We start from the raw sequence: 20,556 nt of genomic DNA, 5'->3' as shown, positions 1-20,556 counted from the left end.
TGTATTAATGGCACTGACCTGTATATACTGTATACAGTGACTCAGTGACGCCAATTTAGCAATTTTGTTGCTAGATTTAGCAATTTTTCAGACTACACTGGCAACTTTTTTTTTCAAAATGCACCGAGCAACAAATTTTGCTACTTTAAAGATGTATTTGGAACTTTTAGCAACTTTTGAAAAGTGACTCAAACGCTAAAATGCACGCATTTTCCCTCTAAATGACACAAAAGTGATTTTCTCTGTCACACACTCAGTCACAACACACGTGCCTGGCTGCAACAGTGCTTTGTGAGTGACGTCAGCAGCAGGCGCTCAGCAGCCAAACCCAATGAATATAGTTGGTCACGAATGTTTGATCTTGAACAGAACTTACAACATCAATCAACATGCCTCAATCAAAATTGTACAGCCAGAAGTACAGAAAAGAGTGGGAGTCTGTACCTGCACAAATGTCAAATCATATTTTTCGCCGAGATGGCCAGCCAATTTGAGAAAGGTTTATTGTGTATTATACGTAATGATGCAGCTCACGCAATGACATCCCGACATCATTTAGCAACAAATCAACCTGCCTCTAGCAATTTACCCAGAAAATTAGTTGGCAACACTGAACTGCAATCTGTTTTCATTTCATTTTTTGTATTTCACGTGTGTTTTTCTTCTTTTAGGCAAAATCCCTAGTTTAGCAAAGTAGCTACCCTGAAGGTTGCCATATTTGTTTTGCAGGATGTGTGAGTATGATTCACTTTGATGTTAGCTGCTTTTTCCGCTAGGGAATCCATTACCGTTCTTCTGCATTGTTGGAAAGACCTCATAAAAGCTAGTTTGACTGTACAGTTTTAGACCAGCTGTATGTATCCGGTGTACGTGACAACAGTAAAGTGGAAGCCCTTCTCTCTGCCAGTGGTCTACCACCGATAGCTACGGCAGTTGAAAAACATTTTACGTAGCCAACCAGTGAGCACTGCAGTTGAGATAGCCAGCTACGTAGCTGCCGTAGTTTCAATGGTAACTACGCCAGCTTCACTCTTGGTGCAGAAACAACACATCAACTGCAGATTATGCAGAAGTACCCACTCGCCTATAATTAGGATAGTAATGTTCCTTTTTACGTTGCAGATGTAATTTAGTGCTTTGATGTCCACATTCGGTCTTACAGTCTAAGCGACCTCTTTAACCCGTAAGTACGGTATCTAGCTAGCTAACGTTACTAGCTAGCTAGATGAAACTGTTATGAACTTGCTAGCTATAGGGTAGCATGATAGCTACGCTAGTTTTTTATGGGGACTCGAGCTACTCTTCGCTCACTTATGTGCTACGCTAACTAGCTACCTACCTAGGTCGTTAGCTTTCCAGGTAGATCGCAAACTCCATAACATGCCAGTTCATATATATCTCACTGATGCCAGTGCGTTTCGTCTTTACCACTGTCCGTCAGTTTGCTAACGGTACATTATTGGACGTTTATGGACTATGGTTTTTAAGATAAATAGCTAGCTTAGCAATGCAGCTAGTTAGTGAGTAACAAGTGGTTTGGCTTGACAGACTTTTGGTTAGCCCAGGTAGGGATGTGTGACGTCGTCAGAGTATGACATTAGCTGTTTTTTTCACCAGGGAATCCGAAAACAATCTGTCCACTTGAGCCACAAAACAAGAAGTGTGAGATGCCTCACGGCTCGGATGACGCCCGCAAGCAGTTCGTCCTCACCACGACAGGGAACTACTTCGGCCTAAAGCCGTCTGCATCCCTGGTTGGGTCTGAGGAACTCAACAACTTCTTAGATGATGGGAACGAATTCGTGCTTGCTGTCAACAAACACGAGAATGACCTGTGCCTGTCAAACAAGGTATACTAGACAGTACAACATATAATATCAAATTAGAAACCATGTAAAACACATACATTGATAAACATACACTTCTTTCTCTGTTCGCATCTACCAAGATGAGAACAGACGTTTTCTTGCTAACCAGGAACTTAGCTACTGACTTTATAATTTTGTTCCTACATAATCGAAATTGACCTAACCCCAAACCAATATCCTATTTTTTTCCCTGCATTTTGTTATGGCTGTTTACAGATTGAGGCTGGGTACAGCAGAGAGAAGGTGCTAGTGTTCTTCAAGCTGCGTCCCACAGTGATAACAGAGGAGAACCTGCACCAGAATGTCCTGGTGTCCTCCATGCTAGAGTCTCCTATCAGTACCCTCTACCAGGCCGTGCGACAGGTGTTCGCCCCTATGCTGCTCAAGGTGGGATATGTTGCCTGTGTGATGAACATATATACCTGTGTACTAAAGAGGTAATACCTTTATACCTTGCAGGTGTGAGTTACAGGTGTGTTTATTGATTTTTTTTTAATGTATTCCCTTATTCAAGGATGAGCGGTGGAGCTCAGCATTTGACCCTAAGCTTGCGGGCCTGCTAAGTGAGCTGGAGCAGGGGCTGGGCTCTGTGGTCCGCAGGGCTGGAACAGAAGACGCTGGCAGGAGGAGCCAAGGGGAAGATGACATCCTGGGTGGGTGCACACTGCTCATCACATGATTCAGAATAGCCTGGATCCGGATCTCTATGAGCTTTAGCAAACCCCTCAGCCTAGGATATATCTACTAGTACATCAAAATGTAACAGGGGAATTACATCAAATGATATCAAGACATAAGAGCAACAACGATCCCCGGTCTAATCATAGTTGAAAGTTGAAAACCTCCTGTTGGTGTGTTCTTCTGTCTGTGCAGGTATCCTGACCCCGGTGGATGAATTCCAGTACTGGGCTGATCTCTCTGAGTCTGGGGACAGGAGCACTGTGAGAGAGAGGGCCGCACACTTCTCTGAGCTCTTCAAGCCCATAGAGAAGGCATGGACTGCATGTATACTACCATTATATCATGTCCAGTGTGCCAAAGAGTGAAAAAACAGGACCAGACAATAATTTGTGCCAAATGTGATATCCCTCCTAAATAGCATGGGCTAATGTCCCGATCCAATCACAAAGACCAGCAGGCTTCTCATACTGTATATGACTGTCATGAAGTTCTATTGTGTATTGTGTATGACGTGAATGATACTGCCACGAATGTTCCCCAAGGGGACAATAAAGGCAGTTAAGTAAAGAGTGTTCCCGGCTCAGATTGTCCTCATCAGCCATCTGCTCACTCACCGTACCCCAGACTCATCCCAATCAATCATGTCATGGTCACCATCAACCTATGATGGACGAAAGAGTAAGGAAGGAATGGGGTGAGTGAGCATGTTGACTGTCTCATCCCTCTGTGTGTATCAGGACTACAGTGGTTTGGATGGTGTCTGTCTGGCTGATGCTGTGGAGCTGGTGGAGGTGAGCAGAGACACACTGGATGACGTGTGGAGGCAGAATGACCATGATCCTTTTCCTGAGACACGCATGCTCAGACTCATGGACGTCATCGGTACGCCACACACACACACACACACACACACACACACACACACACACACACACACACACACACACACACACACACACACACACACACACACACACAGGCCGACACCCACTGCTCACAGATGACCACGCCTGGAGCTGAAAATGAGCTGTCAGAGAGCTAGCTACTGTATTTATAATGGTGGTGTTGCATTATTTCAGAAGGCCTGCCGTGGCTTGTGTTTCTGACTGTGTGTTTATGTGTGTCAGGTGGTGCGCTGGGCAGGTACGTGCAGAAGAAACTGAGTGGTGTGAAACTCTTTTTGGACCCGTTCCTGTCTGTGAGGGAGAGCCTGAGAGTCGGCCTGGTCATCTGTGAGCAGTGGGTGTCGGCCTGTGAGCACCTGAGTGGACAGGTGTGGAAGAGATACGCCCCTTACCCCTGGAAGGGAGACAAGCATCGCCCCCAGACCCTGCACAGCCTGGCTCAGAGACTGGATGAGGTCAGATGCACCAGCTGTCAATCATTCTCAGTGTCATTAACATCATTGTCATAATTGTATATCAGGAAGTATAGGATAGCCCTGTACTCCCTCTTCCTGGATCCTTTTGACTAAGTCACTACACCCCACTTCCTTTTTTTCTTATGTGACAATTTTCCTGATATTCTATCCTGTGGTTACTGATGAAGTTTTACCATATGACTTAATGACGTGTGTGTACTGTATATTTGACATGTATGACTGTCCGTGACTCATCTTTGACCGCTCTCTTTCTGAGGTGATGATCCTTACAGTTCTTGACCAACTGACCTGTGTGTGGATGTGTGTGTGTGTGTCACAGGTGGTGACGATCCGTACGGTCCATGAGAAGCTGCTTCGTCTGCTGCCTGGAGGAAAACAGCAGGCCTTGGCTCACGTCTTTGAACCCTTCTCCGGCCTCAACCCCTTACATTACAACCCCTATACTGAGGTATATCAACAAATTGGCCACAAACATTCTGCAGTACCTGACCAAATACAAATTCCCTAGAGCACACAAAAAACTATACATACCTTGGCCTAAACATCAGCACTACAGGTAACTTCCACAAAGCTGAGAACGATCTGAGAGACAAGGCTAAGAAGGGCCTTCTACGCCATTAAAAGGAACATAAAATTGACATACCAATTAGGATCTGGCAAAAAATACTTGAATCAGTGATAGAACCCATTGCCCTTTATGGTTGTGAGGTCTGGGGTCCGCTCACCAACCAAGAATTCACAAAATGAGACTCTGCAAAAATATATTTCGTGTACAACGTAAAACACCAAATAATACATGCAGATCAGAATTAGGCAGATACCCGGTAATTGTCAAAATCCAGAAAAGAGCCGTTAAATTCTACAACCACCTAAAAGTAAGCGATTCCCAAACCTTCCATAACAAAGCCATCACCTACAGAGAGATGAACCTGGAGAAGAGTCCCCTCAGCAAGCTGGTCCTGGGGCTCTGTTCACAAACACTAACAGAGCCCCAGGACAGCAACACAATTAGACCCAACCAAATCATGAGGAAACAAAAATAAAATTACTTGACACATTGGAAAGAATTAACAAAAAAACTGAGCAAACTAGAATGCTATTTGGCCCTAAACAGAGAGTACACAGTGACAGAATACCTGACCACTGTGACTGACTGAAACTTAAGGAAAGCTTTGACCTTATACAGACTCAGTGAGCATAGCCTTGCTATTGAGAGAGGCCACCGTAGGCAGACCTGGCTCTCAAGAGAAGACAGGCCACAAAATGAGGTGGAAACTGACCTGCACTTCCTAACCTCCTGCCAAATGTATGACCGTATTAGTCACATATTTCCCAGACCCACAAAGAATTCGAGAACAAATCCAATTTTGATTAACTCCCGTATCCATTGGGTGAAATACCACAGCAGCAAGATGTGTGACCTGTTGCCACAAGAAAAGGTCAACCAGTGAAGAACAAACACCATTGTAAATACAACCTATGTTTGTTTATTTATTTTCCCTTTTGTACTTTAACTATTTGCACATCATTACAACACTGTGTATATACATAATATGACTTGCTTTGGCAATGTGAACATATGAATTGAAAGTGAAATTGAGATTTATTTTGCTGTTCATTTTTGTATTGTTTATTTAACTTTTGTATATGATCTACTTCACTTGCTTTGGCAATGTAAACATATGCTTCCCATGCCAATAAAGCCCCTTAAATTGAATTGAAAGAAAGAGAGTTTGTAAAATGACAGAACTACATATTAGAAGCTTTAATGTTTACAGAGTTACCTGAGCTGGTTGATATCTCTCTCTCTGCTGTAGCCTCTGTGGAGGGCGGCAGTAGCCCAGTTTGAGCGAGCCATCGCCCCAGCAGAGCAGGAGGTGGCAGGCAGACTGAAGGCCTACATCGCAGATGTACAGGACAACCCACAGCAGGTCAGAACATCACTTGTCTAGTTACATGATGTTGAATTTCATTGTTTTGAAAAAGCTGACCTCATTATTAATTCATTGAACTTGTGTATGCAGCTGCTGCAGGTGTTTCAGAAGCACAAGGAGCTGATCAGACGACCCAACGTCAGCAAGGAGCTGCAGCCAGAGAGAGACTCTGCTGGCCAGACTACTGGAATACATCAAGGGTCAGTAGGAGTTCAGTACTTCACAGAGACTGTATGTCATAATGTTGTTTGTAATGTCACCCCTCATGCCCTAATCCTGAATTGACCTTTGACCCCTCCCAGTGCTGCGGACAGACTTTGAGGGTCGTTGCCATGGCGCCCCGGGAGAAAAGTCCGGCCCCCTGGCTGGCCGGAATCTCCCTGAGGTCGTCAACAACATTGTATGGGTCCGCCAGCTTCTCCATAAGGTGTGTGTGCAGTTTGTCTCTTTCTCTCTGTGTGTGTGTGTGTGTGTGTGTGTGTGTGTGTGTGTGTGTGTGTGAGTGTGAGAGCACAGTGTGTGTTGATTGATCGGCTGACTGTTTGTACCTGAGGTGGAGGACTCCATCAAGATAGCGCAGGCTCTGCTGTCAGACCTGTCAGGGTTCCACTCGTTCCTGCGGCTCTGTGACGACCTGCTGGAGGTTCTACGGGCCTACGAACAGGAACAGTTTGATGACTGGTCCAGAGACATCCTCTCTGGCCTCTCTGACCCCAAGTCTGGCATCAGGTCAGCTGAGAACCATACAGCAATTTGTCTGTCAATCAGTCAATCCATTGTGTATTGTATAATAAACTCCCTCCCTCCCTCCCTCCCTCCCTCCCTCCCTCCCTCCCTCCCTCCCTCCCTCCCTCCCTCCCTCCCTCCCTCCCTCCCTCCCTCCCTCCCTCCCTCCCTCCCTCCCTCCCTCCCTCCCTCCCTCCCTCCCTCCCTCCCTCCCTCCTCCAATCAGTCCATCCATTGTGTATTAATACTGTATAATAAACTCCCTCCCTCCCTCCTCCAATCAGTCCATCCATTGTGTATTAATACTGTATAATAAACTCCCCTCCCTCCCTCCTCCAATCAGTCCATCCATTGTGTATTAATACTGTATAATAAACCCAGTGTTCTCCCTCCCTCCAGTCTTCAGGCCAGTAACCGTGTGATGGAGCTGGACCATATAGATGGGAAGCTGAAGATCCAGTACTCTGACCGTCTGGTAACTCTGCTGAGGGAGGTTAGACAGCTGTCAGCCCTTGGCTTCCCCATCCCAGCCAAGATCCAGCAGGCTGCCAACACCGCAGACAAGTTCTACAGACAGGCCATCATCCTCAAACAGGCAAGGACACACACGCACACTCACACACACACACACACTCTGTTTTACATGGACCCACGTCCTGTATTTTATTTGTGTTGAGATGTGACTGTGTTTGTCAATGGCAGGTGGCCCATTTCTACAACACCATCGACCAGCAGATGATCTCCTCTCAGAGACCCATGATGCTCAGCTATGCCCTGGCCTTTGAGCAGGTCATCAAGGTACTGACTCATCCATAGGCTTATGGATCTGTTACCACCATCTCCCCAACTGAATGCTTTAAGTTATACCATTCCAAATATCCTGATCCTGTCCCTTTTCCCGATGCAGCAGAATCCACGGTCCCAATCCCGGGAGTCTGGCGGGAAGCTGCAGATCACCTGGGATAACCCCAAAGAGCTGGAGGTGTACATTGGAAAACTCCAGTCTGCCGCAGAGAGACTCTCCACTGAGAACCGGAAACTTAGGAAGTGGCACACAGACTTCACTGAGAAGGTGGTGGCCCTGATGACTGTGGACCTGCTGAGGCACCAGCAGCGCTGGAAGGACGGCTTACAGGAGCTACGCACCGGGTTCGCCACACTGGAGGCACAGGTAACCACAGAGAATGGTAGAGAGTAGGGAGTCTGGCTAGAGGGCTGAGATTAGGGTAAGAGTTATAAAGGTCAGTGCTTAGTATTTGGTATTTTATTAGGGTTCCCATTAGCTGTTGCAAAAGCAGCAGCTACACTTCCTGGGGTCCACACAAAACATGAAACATAATACAGAATGACATAATACAGAATGACATAATACAGAACATCATTAGACAAGAACATCTCAAGGACAGAACTACATACATGTTTAAAAAGGCACACGTAGCCTACATATCAATCCATACACACCAACTATCTAGGTCAAATAGGAGAGAGGCGTTGTGACGTGAGGTGTTGCTTTATCTGTTTTTTGAAACCAGGTTTGCTGTTTATTTGAGTAATATGAGATGGAAGGAAGTTCCATGCAATAATGGCTCTATATAATACTGTACGTTTTTTTGAATTTGTTCTGGATTTGGGAACTATGAAAAGACCCCTGGTGGCATGTCTGGTGAGGTAAGTGTGTGTGTGTAAGTTGACTATGCAAACAATTTGAAAAGACCCCTGGTGGCATGTCTGGTGAGGTAAGTGTGTGTGTGTGTAAGTTTAATATGCAAACAATTTGGGATTTCAACACATGATTGTTTCTTGTAAAAATAACAAGTGATGCAGTCAGTCTCTCCTCAACTCTGAGCCAAGAGAGACTGGCATGCATAGTATTTATATCAGCCCTCTGATTACAATGAAGAGCAAGACGTGATGCTCTGTTCTGGGCCAGCTGCAGCTTAACTAGGTCTTTCCTTGCAGCACTGGACCACACAGCCGGACAGTGATGAGGGTATGTGTGGTTAGAAAGTCTTTACTCCTGTCTGCTATTTGATGTTGAGGTTGTGTGTTTGGGGATGTAGGGGTTCAGGTCAGGGGAGATGAAGGCCTGGAGACAGCACTGGAACCACCAGCTCTACAAGGCTCTGGAACATCAGTACCAGACTGGACTGGAGGCTCTCAACAAGAACCTGCCTGAGATACACATAGACCTCACTTTCAAGTCAGTGGCACTCTCTCTTTGTCTCTGTCTCGCTCTCTCTCTCTGTCTCTTTGTCTCTGTCTCTCTCTCTTTGTCTCTGTCTCTCTCTCTGTCTTTCTCTCTCTGTCTCTCTCTCTTTGTCTCTGTCTCGCTCTCTCTCTGTCTCTCTCTCTGTCTTTGTCTCTGTCTCTCTCTCTCTGTCTCTCTCTCTCTGTCTCTTTGTCTCTGTCTCTTTGTCTCTGTCTCTCTCTGTCTTTTTTCTCTCTGTCTCTCTCTTTGTCTCTGTCTCGCTTTCTGTCTCAGTCTGTCTCTGTCTCACTTTTTGTCTCTCTCTGTCTCTCTCCTACTGTAATATAATACTGCATTGTAAAATAGTAAAACATATAAGCCCAGCTCTGCTCTGCTGTCGCCCCCCATCTGTAGGCAGGGTCGTCTTCAGTTCCGTCCTCCGTTTGAGGAGGTGAGGGCCAAGTACTTCAGAGAGATGAAGAGGTTCATCTCTATCCCCAACCAGTTCAAAGGAGTCAGCGCCCAGGGGGAGGAGCTCATCTTCAGCGTCATGATTGACAGGAACGCATCAGGCTTCCTTACCATCTTCAGCAAAGCAGAGGACCTCTTCAGCCGGCTGCTGGGCGTTCAGGACAAGTTTAAGGTGTGTATGTGTGTTAAAGAGTGTTGCTCAGTGGTTGACTCTGTTGGAATATCTGTCATTAACTAATGTACCAGGATTCTGTCTTTTAAAAAGAATACCTCCATTATTTGAATAAATTTTGGGTAATTGTTGTATTTCTGGCATGGTTTTATTTTGACACTGGGTTTAATTTCCCTTTTAGTGGTAGTGGTAGTCTTTTCAGTTTCCTTTCATGCGTCTTGTGGTTTTAGGAGGGAAACCCCTGTCCCCAAAAGCAAAGCTTTCTTCTGCCTTTTCTACAACTCAGGAATGTAATGTGGTACACCACAGTTTCTGTCACATCCCGCACAGAAACTCAACCAACACGCCCACATGTGGTCCAGATTAGACACAAACATAAACTGACTGAATGGCTTTATGTGATGAAGACCCAAGTCAAGCCAAATGAAAGTCCAACCAATCTCCACCTGAACCACGTCTATCTATGTATATAATGTCTGTGTATATAATGTCTGTAATATCTGTCTGTGTATATAATGTCTGTCTGTGTATATAATGTCTGTAATGTCTGTCTGTGTATATAATGTCTGTAATGTCTGTCTGTGTATATAATGTCTGTCTGTGTATATAATGTCTGTCTGTGTATATAATGTCTGTCTGTGTATATAATGTCTGTAATATCTGTCTGTGTATATAATGTCTGTAATATCTGTCTATGTATATAATGTCTGTAATGTCTGTCTGTGTATACAGTGGGGGAAAAAAGTATTTGATCCCCTGATGATTTTGTACGTTTGCCCACTGACAAAGAAATGATCAGTCTATCATTTTAATAGTAGGTTTATTTGAACAGTGAGAGACAGAATAACATCAGAAAAACGCATGTCAAAAATGTTATAAATTGATTTGCATTTTAATGAGGGAAATAAGTATTTGACCCCCTCTCAATCAGAAAGATTTCTGGCTCCCAGGTGTCTTTTATACAGGTAACGAGCTGAGATTAGGAGCACACTCTTAAAGGGAGTGCTCCTAATCTCAGTTTGTTACCTGTATAAAAGACACCTGTCCACAGAAGCAATCAATCAGATTCCAAACTCTCCACCATGGCCAAGACCAAAGAGCTGTCCAAGGATGTCAGGGACAAGATTGTAGACGTACACAAGGCTGGAATGTGCTACAAGACCATCGCCAAGCAGCTTGGTGAGAAGGTGACAACAGTTGGTGCGATTATTCCCAAATGGAAGAGATACAAAAGAACTGTCAATCTCCCTCGGCCTGGGGCTCCATGCAAGATCTCACCTCGTGGAGTTGCAATGATCATGAGAACGGTGAGGAATCAGCCCAGAACTACACGGGAGGATCTTGTCAATGATCTCAAGGCAGCTGGCACCATAGTCACCAAGAAAACAATTGGTAACACACTACGCCGTGAAGGACTGAAATCCTGCAGCGCCTGCAAGGTCCCCCTGCTCAAGAAAGCACATCTACATGCCCGTCTGAAGTTTGCCAATGAACATCTGAATGATTCAGAGGACAACTGGGTGAAAGTGTTGTGGTCAGATGAGATCAAAATTGAGCTCTTTGGCATCAACTCAACTCGCCGTGTTTGGAGGAGGAGGAATGATGCCTATGACCCCAAGAACACCATCCCCACCGTCAAACATGGAGGTGGAAACATTATGCTAAGGGGGTGTTTTTCTGCTAAGGGGACAGGACAACTTCACCGCATCAAAGGGACGATAGACGGGGTCATGTACCGTGAAATCTTGGGTGAGAACCTCGGTCCCTCAGCCAGGGCATTGAAAATGGGTCGTGGATGGGTATTCCAGCATGACAATGACCCAAAACACACGGCCAAGGCAACAAAGGAGTGGCTCAAGAAGAAGCACATTAAGGTCCTGGAGTGGCCTAGCCAGTCTCCAGACCTTAATCCCATAAAAAATCTGTGGAGGGAGCTGAAGGTTCGAGTTGCCAAACGTCAGCCTCGAAACCTTAATGACTTGGAGAAGATCTGCAAAGAGGAGTGGGACAAAATCCCTCCTGAGATGTGTGCAAACCTGGTGGCCAACTACAAGAAACGTCTGACCTCTGTGATTGCCAGCAAGGGTTTTGCCACCAAGTACTAAGTCATGTTATGCAGAGGGGTCAAATACTTTTTTCCCTCATTAAAATGCAAATCAATTTATAACATTTTTGACATGCGTTTTTCTGGATTTTTTGGTTGTTATTCTGTCTCTCACTGTTCAAATAAACCTACCATTAAAATTATAGACTGATCATGTCTTTGTCAGTGGGCAAATGTATAAAATCAGCAGGGGATCAAATACTTTTTTCACTCACTGTATAATGTCTGTCTGTGTATATAATGTCTGTAATGTCTGTCTGTCTCTATAATGTCTGTAATGTCTGTCTGTGTATATAATGTCTGTCTGTGTATATAATGTCTGTCTGTCTGTGTATATAATGTCTGTAATGTCTATCTGTCTCTATAATGTCTGTAATAATTGTCTGTGTATAGCATGTCTGTCTGTGTATATAATGTCTGTAATATCTGTCTGTGTATATAATGTCTGTCTGTGTATATAATGTCTCTAATGTCTGTCTGTGTATATAATGTCTGTCTGTGTATATAATGTCTGTAATAATTGTCTGTGTATATCATGTCTATCTGTGTATATAATGTCTCTAATGTCTATCTGTGTATATAATGTCTGTCTGTGTATATCATGTCTATCTGTGTATATAATGTCTCTAATGTCTGTCTGTGTATATAATGTCTGTAATAATTGTCTGTGTATATCATGTCTATCTGTGTATATAATGTCTCTAATGTCTATCTGTCTCTAGAATGTCTGTAATAATTGTCTGTGTATATCATGTCTGTCTGTATACATAATGTCTCTGTCTATCTGTCTCTAGAATGTCTAATGTCTATCTGTGTATATAATGTTTGTAATGTCTGTCTGTATATATCATGTTTGTTTGTGTATATAATGTCTGTATCTGTGTGTATAATGTCTATCTGTGTGTATAATGTTTGTAATGTCTGTCTGTATATGTCTGTAATGTACAGTGAGTTTTCAAAACATTAAGAACACCTTCCTAATATTGAGTTGCCAGTCCCTTTTCCCCTCAGAACAGCCTCAATTCGTTGGACATGGACTCTACAAGGTGTTGAATGTGTTCCACAGGGATGCTGGTCCATGTTGACTCCAATGCTTCCCACAGTTGTGTCATGTTGGCTGGATGTCCTTTGGGTGGTGGACCATTCTTCATACACACGGGAAACTGTTGAGAGTGAAAAACCCAGCAGCGTTGCAGTTCTTGACTCAAACCGGTGTGCCTGGAACCTACTACCATACCCTGTTCAAAGGCACTTAAATATTTTGTCCATTCACCCTCTGAATGACACACATACACAATCCATGTCTCCATTGTCTCAAGGCTTAAAAATCCTTCTTTAACCTGTCACCTCCCAACATCTACACTGATTGAAGAGGATTTAACAAGTAACATTAATAAGGGGTCATAGCTTTCACCTGGATTCACCTGGTCAGGCTGTCATGGAAAGAGCATATTTTGTACACTCAGTGTATATCTGTGTATATGTCTGCACTCTGAATCTCTGAGATGTGTGATCTATCCTAGTGTATATCTGCACTCTGAATCTCTGAGATGTGTGATCTATCCTAGTGTATATCTGCACTCTGAATCTCTGAGATGTGATCTATCCTAGCGTATATCTGTACTCTGAATCTCTGAGATGTGTTATCTATCCTACCGTATATCTGCACTCTGAATCTCTGAGATGTGATCTATCCTAGCGTATATCTGTACTCTGAATCTCTGAGATGTGTGATCTATCCTAGCGTATATCTGTACTCTGAATCCCTGAGATGTGTGATCTATACTAGCGTATATCTATCTTTGTGTTCTCTCTGTAGGAGTGGGTGGTGCTGGGCCAGGTTGACATGGAGGTGTTGGTGGAGAAGCAGCTATCGTCTGTCCAGGACTGGGAGAGGAACTTCAAGGCCTTGAAGGCCAGAGGGAAGGAGTCAGAACGCCTGCCCAGGTACACAGCCTCCCACAGGCCACATAGCTTCTATTGATCAGACTGTTGCAGTCGTGATAAAACCGTTTTGTCTCTTTCAGTCTGGAGAAGGTTGACTGTATCTCAGTGAACTGTGAGCCAGTGAAGGCTGTGATTGATGACCTCATCCAGAGACTGTTTGACGCCCTGCTGATGTCCCTCAGAAAGTCCATACAAGGTGAAGCCTGGATCCTCACTTGAAATATATGCGTTTAACTCAAATGTATATATGCAAATCTCCCAGTGATTGTTGATGTGTCTTTTGTGCAGGGGCTTTAAGACACTTTAGTTCATATGTGACATGTTTCCCTCTTCCCCTTTCACAATCCTTCTGTTTCATTTTCTTGTCTTTGTTCTTTACTTTCCTCTCCCCCCTCCAGGCCATACCCTAGACATAGACAGTTTTGTGACTGAGGCCATGGAGACGTTGTCCTCTCGTCCAGAGAGTATTGATGAGATAGGAGAGGCCAATGCCAGACACAGCCAGATACAGGCCTGCAAACCAGACGTAAGAAACTCACTCTGAGGGACTCAACATTACTTAAAGGTCCTGAACAGTCATTCTGAAAAGTACTTTTTCTCTCTTGGCTAAGTACCAGGAATTTTGAAATGACAGGCTGAGTGGGCGGGGAGCTTATATTTATGAATTTTGAAACACCTATTGTGTGTCAAGTCATTTGGATGCTGTGACCAGTGTTGCAGAAAAATCATCTCAATCTAATTTGGTGGTACACAAAGCAGCTCAAACAACATTGAAATTGCACCAATGATATCAAAAACAAAAAAAATACATATCCTGTTTGGCCTGTCTCACGTGATGCGGTTCACAGCAGCACTGACCGATGTGTTGACCTGAGTTTTGAACGACCCATTCCCGCCTTTTATTCCATGCTGGCTGAACACCTATCTAGCCAGTAACTAGCTGACACAGATGAAAGGGAAACATAGACGTATCGTTGCCATAGATGAATAGGGTCAAGTTTTAATTAGATTTGCTGACACCCTACAGTCAAATTTTGGCATCAGTAGAGTAGCTATATAAACCGCGCCTCTCTGCAAACACAAACACGCCTTCTCCGATGTTGGTTACAAGGCGGTACTTATTTAAATAAGGTAAGAGTATATCGTGCTAACATTGGTGTATTAAAATGAAAGTTAAGGTGATATCACCTTGTCCCCTTAATAATGAATCCTAGTGTTTGACATGGGGGAGGGGACCAGTAACTTTATGATCAAACTGTATCAGTGTAGAAGCAACCGTCATTTTTCATACTTTGATCTGGTTTCCTTTTAATATCATGACCGTTAATATTCAATCACTTCTACCACAGCTCTTTATAGTTGCCTGAGCTTTGCTCTGTCTGTGTGATGTTCCATATATCGAGACCCCAGATTTGTAGCGTTGTCTGAGTGTTGCTGTAATGTTTGTGTGATGTTGTGTAGATCCTGCTCCAGTTCCAGGCGGCGCAGGAGAAGAACCGTCTGCTGAGGGCCGTAGCAGGAGGCGGTGTGGATTCTCTGTCCTCCCCTCAGGGCCAAGTGGGACAAACTAGAGCTGATGATGGAGAGCCACCAGCTGATGATCAAAGAGCAGGTACACACACACACACACGCACGCACGCACGCACGCACACACACACACGAGAGAACGCATACGTACACTTTTGCAAACACGCTTGGACAAAAACACAGATGCTCCTTCTCTCATTTCTCCCTGGTTTCTCCCTCTCCTGTAGGTGGAGGTGATGCGTAGTAATGCTGAGAGTCGTGTCCAGGCCTACAGGCTGGAGCTGGACAGGTTCAGGGCTCGCTGGGACCAGCTGAAGCCCAGAGACGAGGTCATAGAGACGGGAGACCAGGCAGCCCTGCTGGCCTCTGTCCAAACCATCAGAGACAAGAGACAGGAGTTCCAGGAGCTGGAGGTCACACGCACACGCCTGCTGTAGGTTATACACACACACACACACACACACACACACACACACACACACACACACACACACACACACACACACACACACACACACACACACACACACACACACACCCTACACACACACACACACACACACACACACACACACACACACACACACACACACACACACACACACACACACACACACACACACACACGCCTGCTGTAGGTTATACACACACACACACACACACACACACACACACACACACACACACACACACACACACACACACACACCCTGCTGTAGGTTATATACACACACACACACACACACCTGCTGTAGGTTATACACACACACACACACACACACACACCACACCTGCTGTAGGTTATACACACACACACACACACACACGCCTGCTGTAGGTTATACACACACACACACACACACACACACACACACACACACACACTGCGTCCTACACACACACACACACACACAGCCTGCTGTAGGTTAACACACACACACACACACACACACACACACACCACACACACACACCACACACACACACCTGTTTATACACACACACACAGCCTGCTGTAGGCTATACACACACACACACACACACACACACACACACACACACACACACACACACACACACACACACACCTGCTGTAGGTTAACACACACACACACACACACACACACACACACACACACAACACACAACACATATCACACACACACACACACCTGCTGTATAACACACACACACACACACACACACACACACACACACACACACACACACACACACACACACACACACCTGCTCTAGGTTATATACACACACACACACACACACCTGTCCACACACACACACACACACACCTGCTGTAGGTTATATACACACACACACACACACGCCTGTTAACACACACACACACACACACACACACACACACACACACACACACACACACACCTGCTGTAGGTTATACACACACACACACACACACACACACACACACACACACACACACACACACACACACACACACACACACACGCCTGCTGTAGGTTATACACACGCACACGCCTGCTGTGGGTTATACACACACACACACACACACACACACACACACACACACACACACACACACACACACACACACACTGCTGTAGGTTATACACACACACACACACACACCTGCTGTAGGTTATATACACACACACACACGCCTGCTGTAGGTTATATACACACACACACACACACACACACACACACACATGCCTGCTGTAGGTTATACACACACACACCGCCTGCTGTAGGTTATACACACACACACACACACACACACACACACACACACACACACACACACACACACACGCCTGCTGTAGGTTATACACACACACACACACACACACACACCTGCTGTAGGTTATATACACACACACACACACCTGCTGTAGGTTATACACACACACACACACACACACACACACACACACACACACACACACACACACACACACACACGCCTGCTGTAGGTTATACACACGCACACGCCTGCTGTAGGTTATACACACACACACACACACACACACACACACACACACACACACACACACAACACCTGCTGTAGGTTATACACACACACACACACACCTGCTGTAGGTTATATACACACACACACACACACACACACACACACCTGCTGTAGGTTATAAACACACACACACACACACACACACACACACACACACACACACACACACACCTGCTGTAGGTTATACACACACACACACACACACACACGCCTGCTGTAGGTTATACACACACACACACACACACGCGCACTCGCCTGCTGTAGGTTATACACACACACACACACACACACACACACACACACACACACACACACCTGCTGTAGGTTATATACACACACACACACACACCTGCTGTAGGTTATACACACACACACACACACACACACACACACACACACACACACACACACACACACACACACGCCTGCTGTAGGTTATACACACACACACACACACACACACACACACACCTGCTGTAGGTTATACACACACACACACACACCTGCTGTAGGTTATACACACACACACACACACACACACACACACACACACACACACACACACACACACGCCTGCTGTAGGTTATACACACACACACACACACACACACACACACACAGCCTGCTGTAGGTTATACACACACACACGCCTGCTGTAGGTTACACACACACACACACACACACACACACACACACACACACACACACACACACACACACACGCGCCTGCTGTAGGTTATACACACACACACACACACACACACACACACACACACACACACACACACACACACACACACACACACACACACACACATGCCTGCTGTAGGTTATACACACACACACGCCTGGTGTAAGTTATACACACACACACACACACACGCCTGCTGTAGGTTCAACACACACACACACACACACACACACACACACACACACACACACACACACCTGCTGTAGGTTATACACACACACACACACACACACACACACACACACACACACACACACCTGCTGTAGGTTATATACACACACACACACACCTGCTGTAGGTTATACACACACACACACACACACACACACACACACACACACACACACACACACACACACGCCTGCTGTAGGTTATACACACGCACACGCCTGCTGTAGGTTATACACACACACACACACACACACACACACACACACCTGCTGTACTACACACACACACACACACACACACACACACACACACACACACACACACACACACACACACCTGCTGTAGGTTATACACACACACACACACACACACACGCCTGCTGTAGGTTATACACACACACACACACACACACACACCTGCTGTAGGTTATACACACACACACACACACACACACACCTGCTGTAGGTTATATACACACACACAAACACACACACGCGCACTCGCCTGCTGTAGGTTATACACACACACACACACACACACACACACACACACACACACACACACACCCTGCTGTAGGTTATATACACACACACACACACACCTGCTGTAGGTTATACACACACACACACACACACACACACACACACACACACACACACACACACACACACCTGCTGTAGGTTATACACACACACACACACACCTGCTGTAGGTTATACACACACACACACACACACACACACACACACACACACACACACACACACACACACACACACACACATGCCTGCTGTAGGTTATACACACGCACACGCCTGCTGTAGGTTATACACACACACACACACACACACACACACACACACACACACACACACACACACACATGCCTGCTGTAGGTTATACACACACACACGCCTGGTGTAAGTTATACACACACACACACGCCTGCTGTAGGTTATACACACACACACACACACACACACACACACACACACACACACACACACACACACACACACACACACACCTGCTGTAGGTTATATACACACACACACACACCTGCTGTAGGTTATACACACACACACACACACACACACACACACACACACACACACCTGCCGTAGGTTATATACACACACACACACACACGCCTGCTGTAGGTTATACACACACACACACACACACACACACACACACACACACACACACACACACACACACACCCTGCTGTAGGTTATACACACACACACACACACACACACACACACACACACACACACGCCTGCTGTAGGTTATACACACACACACACACACACACACACACACACACACACACACACACACACACACGCCTGCTGTAGGTTATACACACGCACACGCCTGCTGTAGGTTATACACACACACACACACACACACACACACACACACACACACACACACACACACACACACACCTGCTGTAGGTTATACACACACACACACACACACACCTGCTGTAGGTTATACACACACACACACACACACACACACGCCTGCTGTAGGTTATATAACACACACACACACACACACACACACACACACACACACACACACACACACACATGCCTGCTGTAGGTTATACACACACACACACGCCTGCTGTAGGTTATACACACACACACACACACACACACACACACACACACACACACACACCTGCTGTAGGTTATACACACACACACACACACACACACACACACACCTGCTGTAGGTTATAACACACACACACACACCTGCTGTAGGTTATACACACACACACACACACACACACACACACACACACACACACACACCGCTGTAGGCTATACACACGCACACGCCTGCTGTAGGTTATACACACACACACACACACACACACACACACACACACACACACACACACACACACACACACACCTGCTGTAGGTTATACACACACACACACCTGCTGTAGGTTATATACACACACACACACACACACACACACACACACACACACACGCCTGCTGTAGGTTATACACACACACACACACGCCTGCTGTAGGTTATACACACACACACACACGCCTGCTGTAGGTTATACACACACACACACGCCTGCTGTAGGTTATACACACACACACACCTACACACACACACACCGCCTGCTGTGGGTTATACACACACACACACACACACACACACACACACCTGCTGTAGGTTATATACACACACACACACACCTGCTGTAGGTTATACACACACACACACACACACACACACACACACACACACACACACACACACACACGCCTGCTGTAGGTTATACACACGCACACGCCTGCTGTAGGTTATACACACACACACACACACACACACACACACACACACACACACACACACACACACACACACACACACACACACACCCTGCTGTAGGTTATACACACACACACACACACCTGCTGTAGGTTATATACACACACACACACACACACACACACACACACACCGCCTGCTGTAGGTTATACACACACACACACACACACACACACATGCCTGCTGTGGTTATACACACACACACGCCTGCTGTAGGTTATACACAC

The 20,556-nt window shown here is 45.7% G+C and overlaps 1 protein-coding gene across 1 annotated transcript in view; it reads left to right on the top strand.

The window, feature by feature from the left end:
* The first annotated feature begins 703 nt into the window (after positions 1-703).
* dync2h1 (dynein cytoplasmic 2 heavy chain 1) overlaps positions 704-20,556 on the top strand; it is a 320,231-nt gene continuing 300,378 nt past the window's right edge. The window contains 24 exon segments of the mRNA XM_045724777.1: positions 704-1,183; positions 1,618-1,850; positions 2,085-2,255; positions 2,383-2,521; positions 2,742-2,860; positions 3,287-3,431; positions 3,677-3,909; positions 4,250-4,378; positions 5,748-5,861; positions 5,955-6,019; positions 6,021-6,064; positions 6,167-6,291; positions 6,418-6,593; positions 6,990-7,185; positions 7,293-7,388; positions 7,498-7,761; positions 8,651-8,790; positions 9,193-9,421; positions 13,345-13,472; positions 13,553-13,668; positions 13,871-13,998; positions 14,934-15,017; positions 15,019-15,084; positions 15,227-15,432. Coding sequence (XP_045580733.1) covers positions 1,668-1,850; positions 2,085-2,255; positions 2,383-2,521; positions 2,742-2,860; positions 3,287-3,431; positions 3,677-3,909; positions 4,250-4,378; positions 5,748-5,861; positions 5,955-6,019; positions 6,021-6,064; positions 6,167-6,291; positions 6,418-6,593; positions 6,990-7,185; positions 7,293-7,388; positions 7,498-7,761; positions 8,651-8,790; positions 9,193-9,421; positions 13,345-13,472; positions 13,553-13,668; positions 13,871-13,998; positions 14,934-15,017; positions 15,019-15,084; positions 15,227-15,432 — 3,296 coding nt within the window. The 5' untranslated portion in view covers positions 704-1,183; positions 1,618-1,667.

This window comes from Salmo salar, chromosome ssa09 (assembly GCF_905237065.1).
Source record: "Salmo salar chromosome ssa09, Ssal_v3.1, whole genome shotgun sequence".
In the NCBI taxonomy this organism is placed as follows: Eukaryota; Metazoa; Chordata; class Actinopteri; order Salmoniformes; family Salmonidae; genus Salmo; species Salmo salar.
Note: the sequence above shows the minus strand (reverse complement) of the source record. Positions and strands in the feature narration are given on the sequence as shown.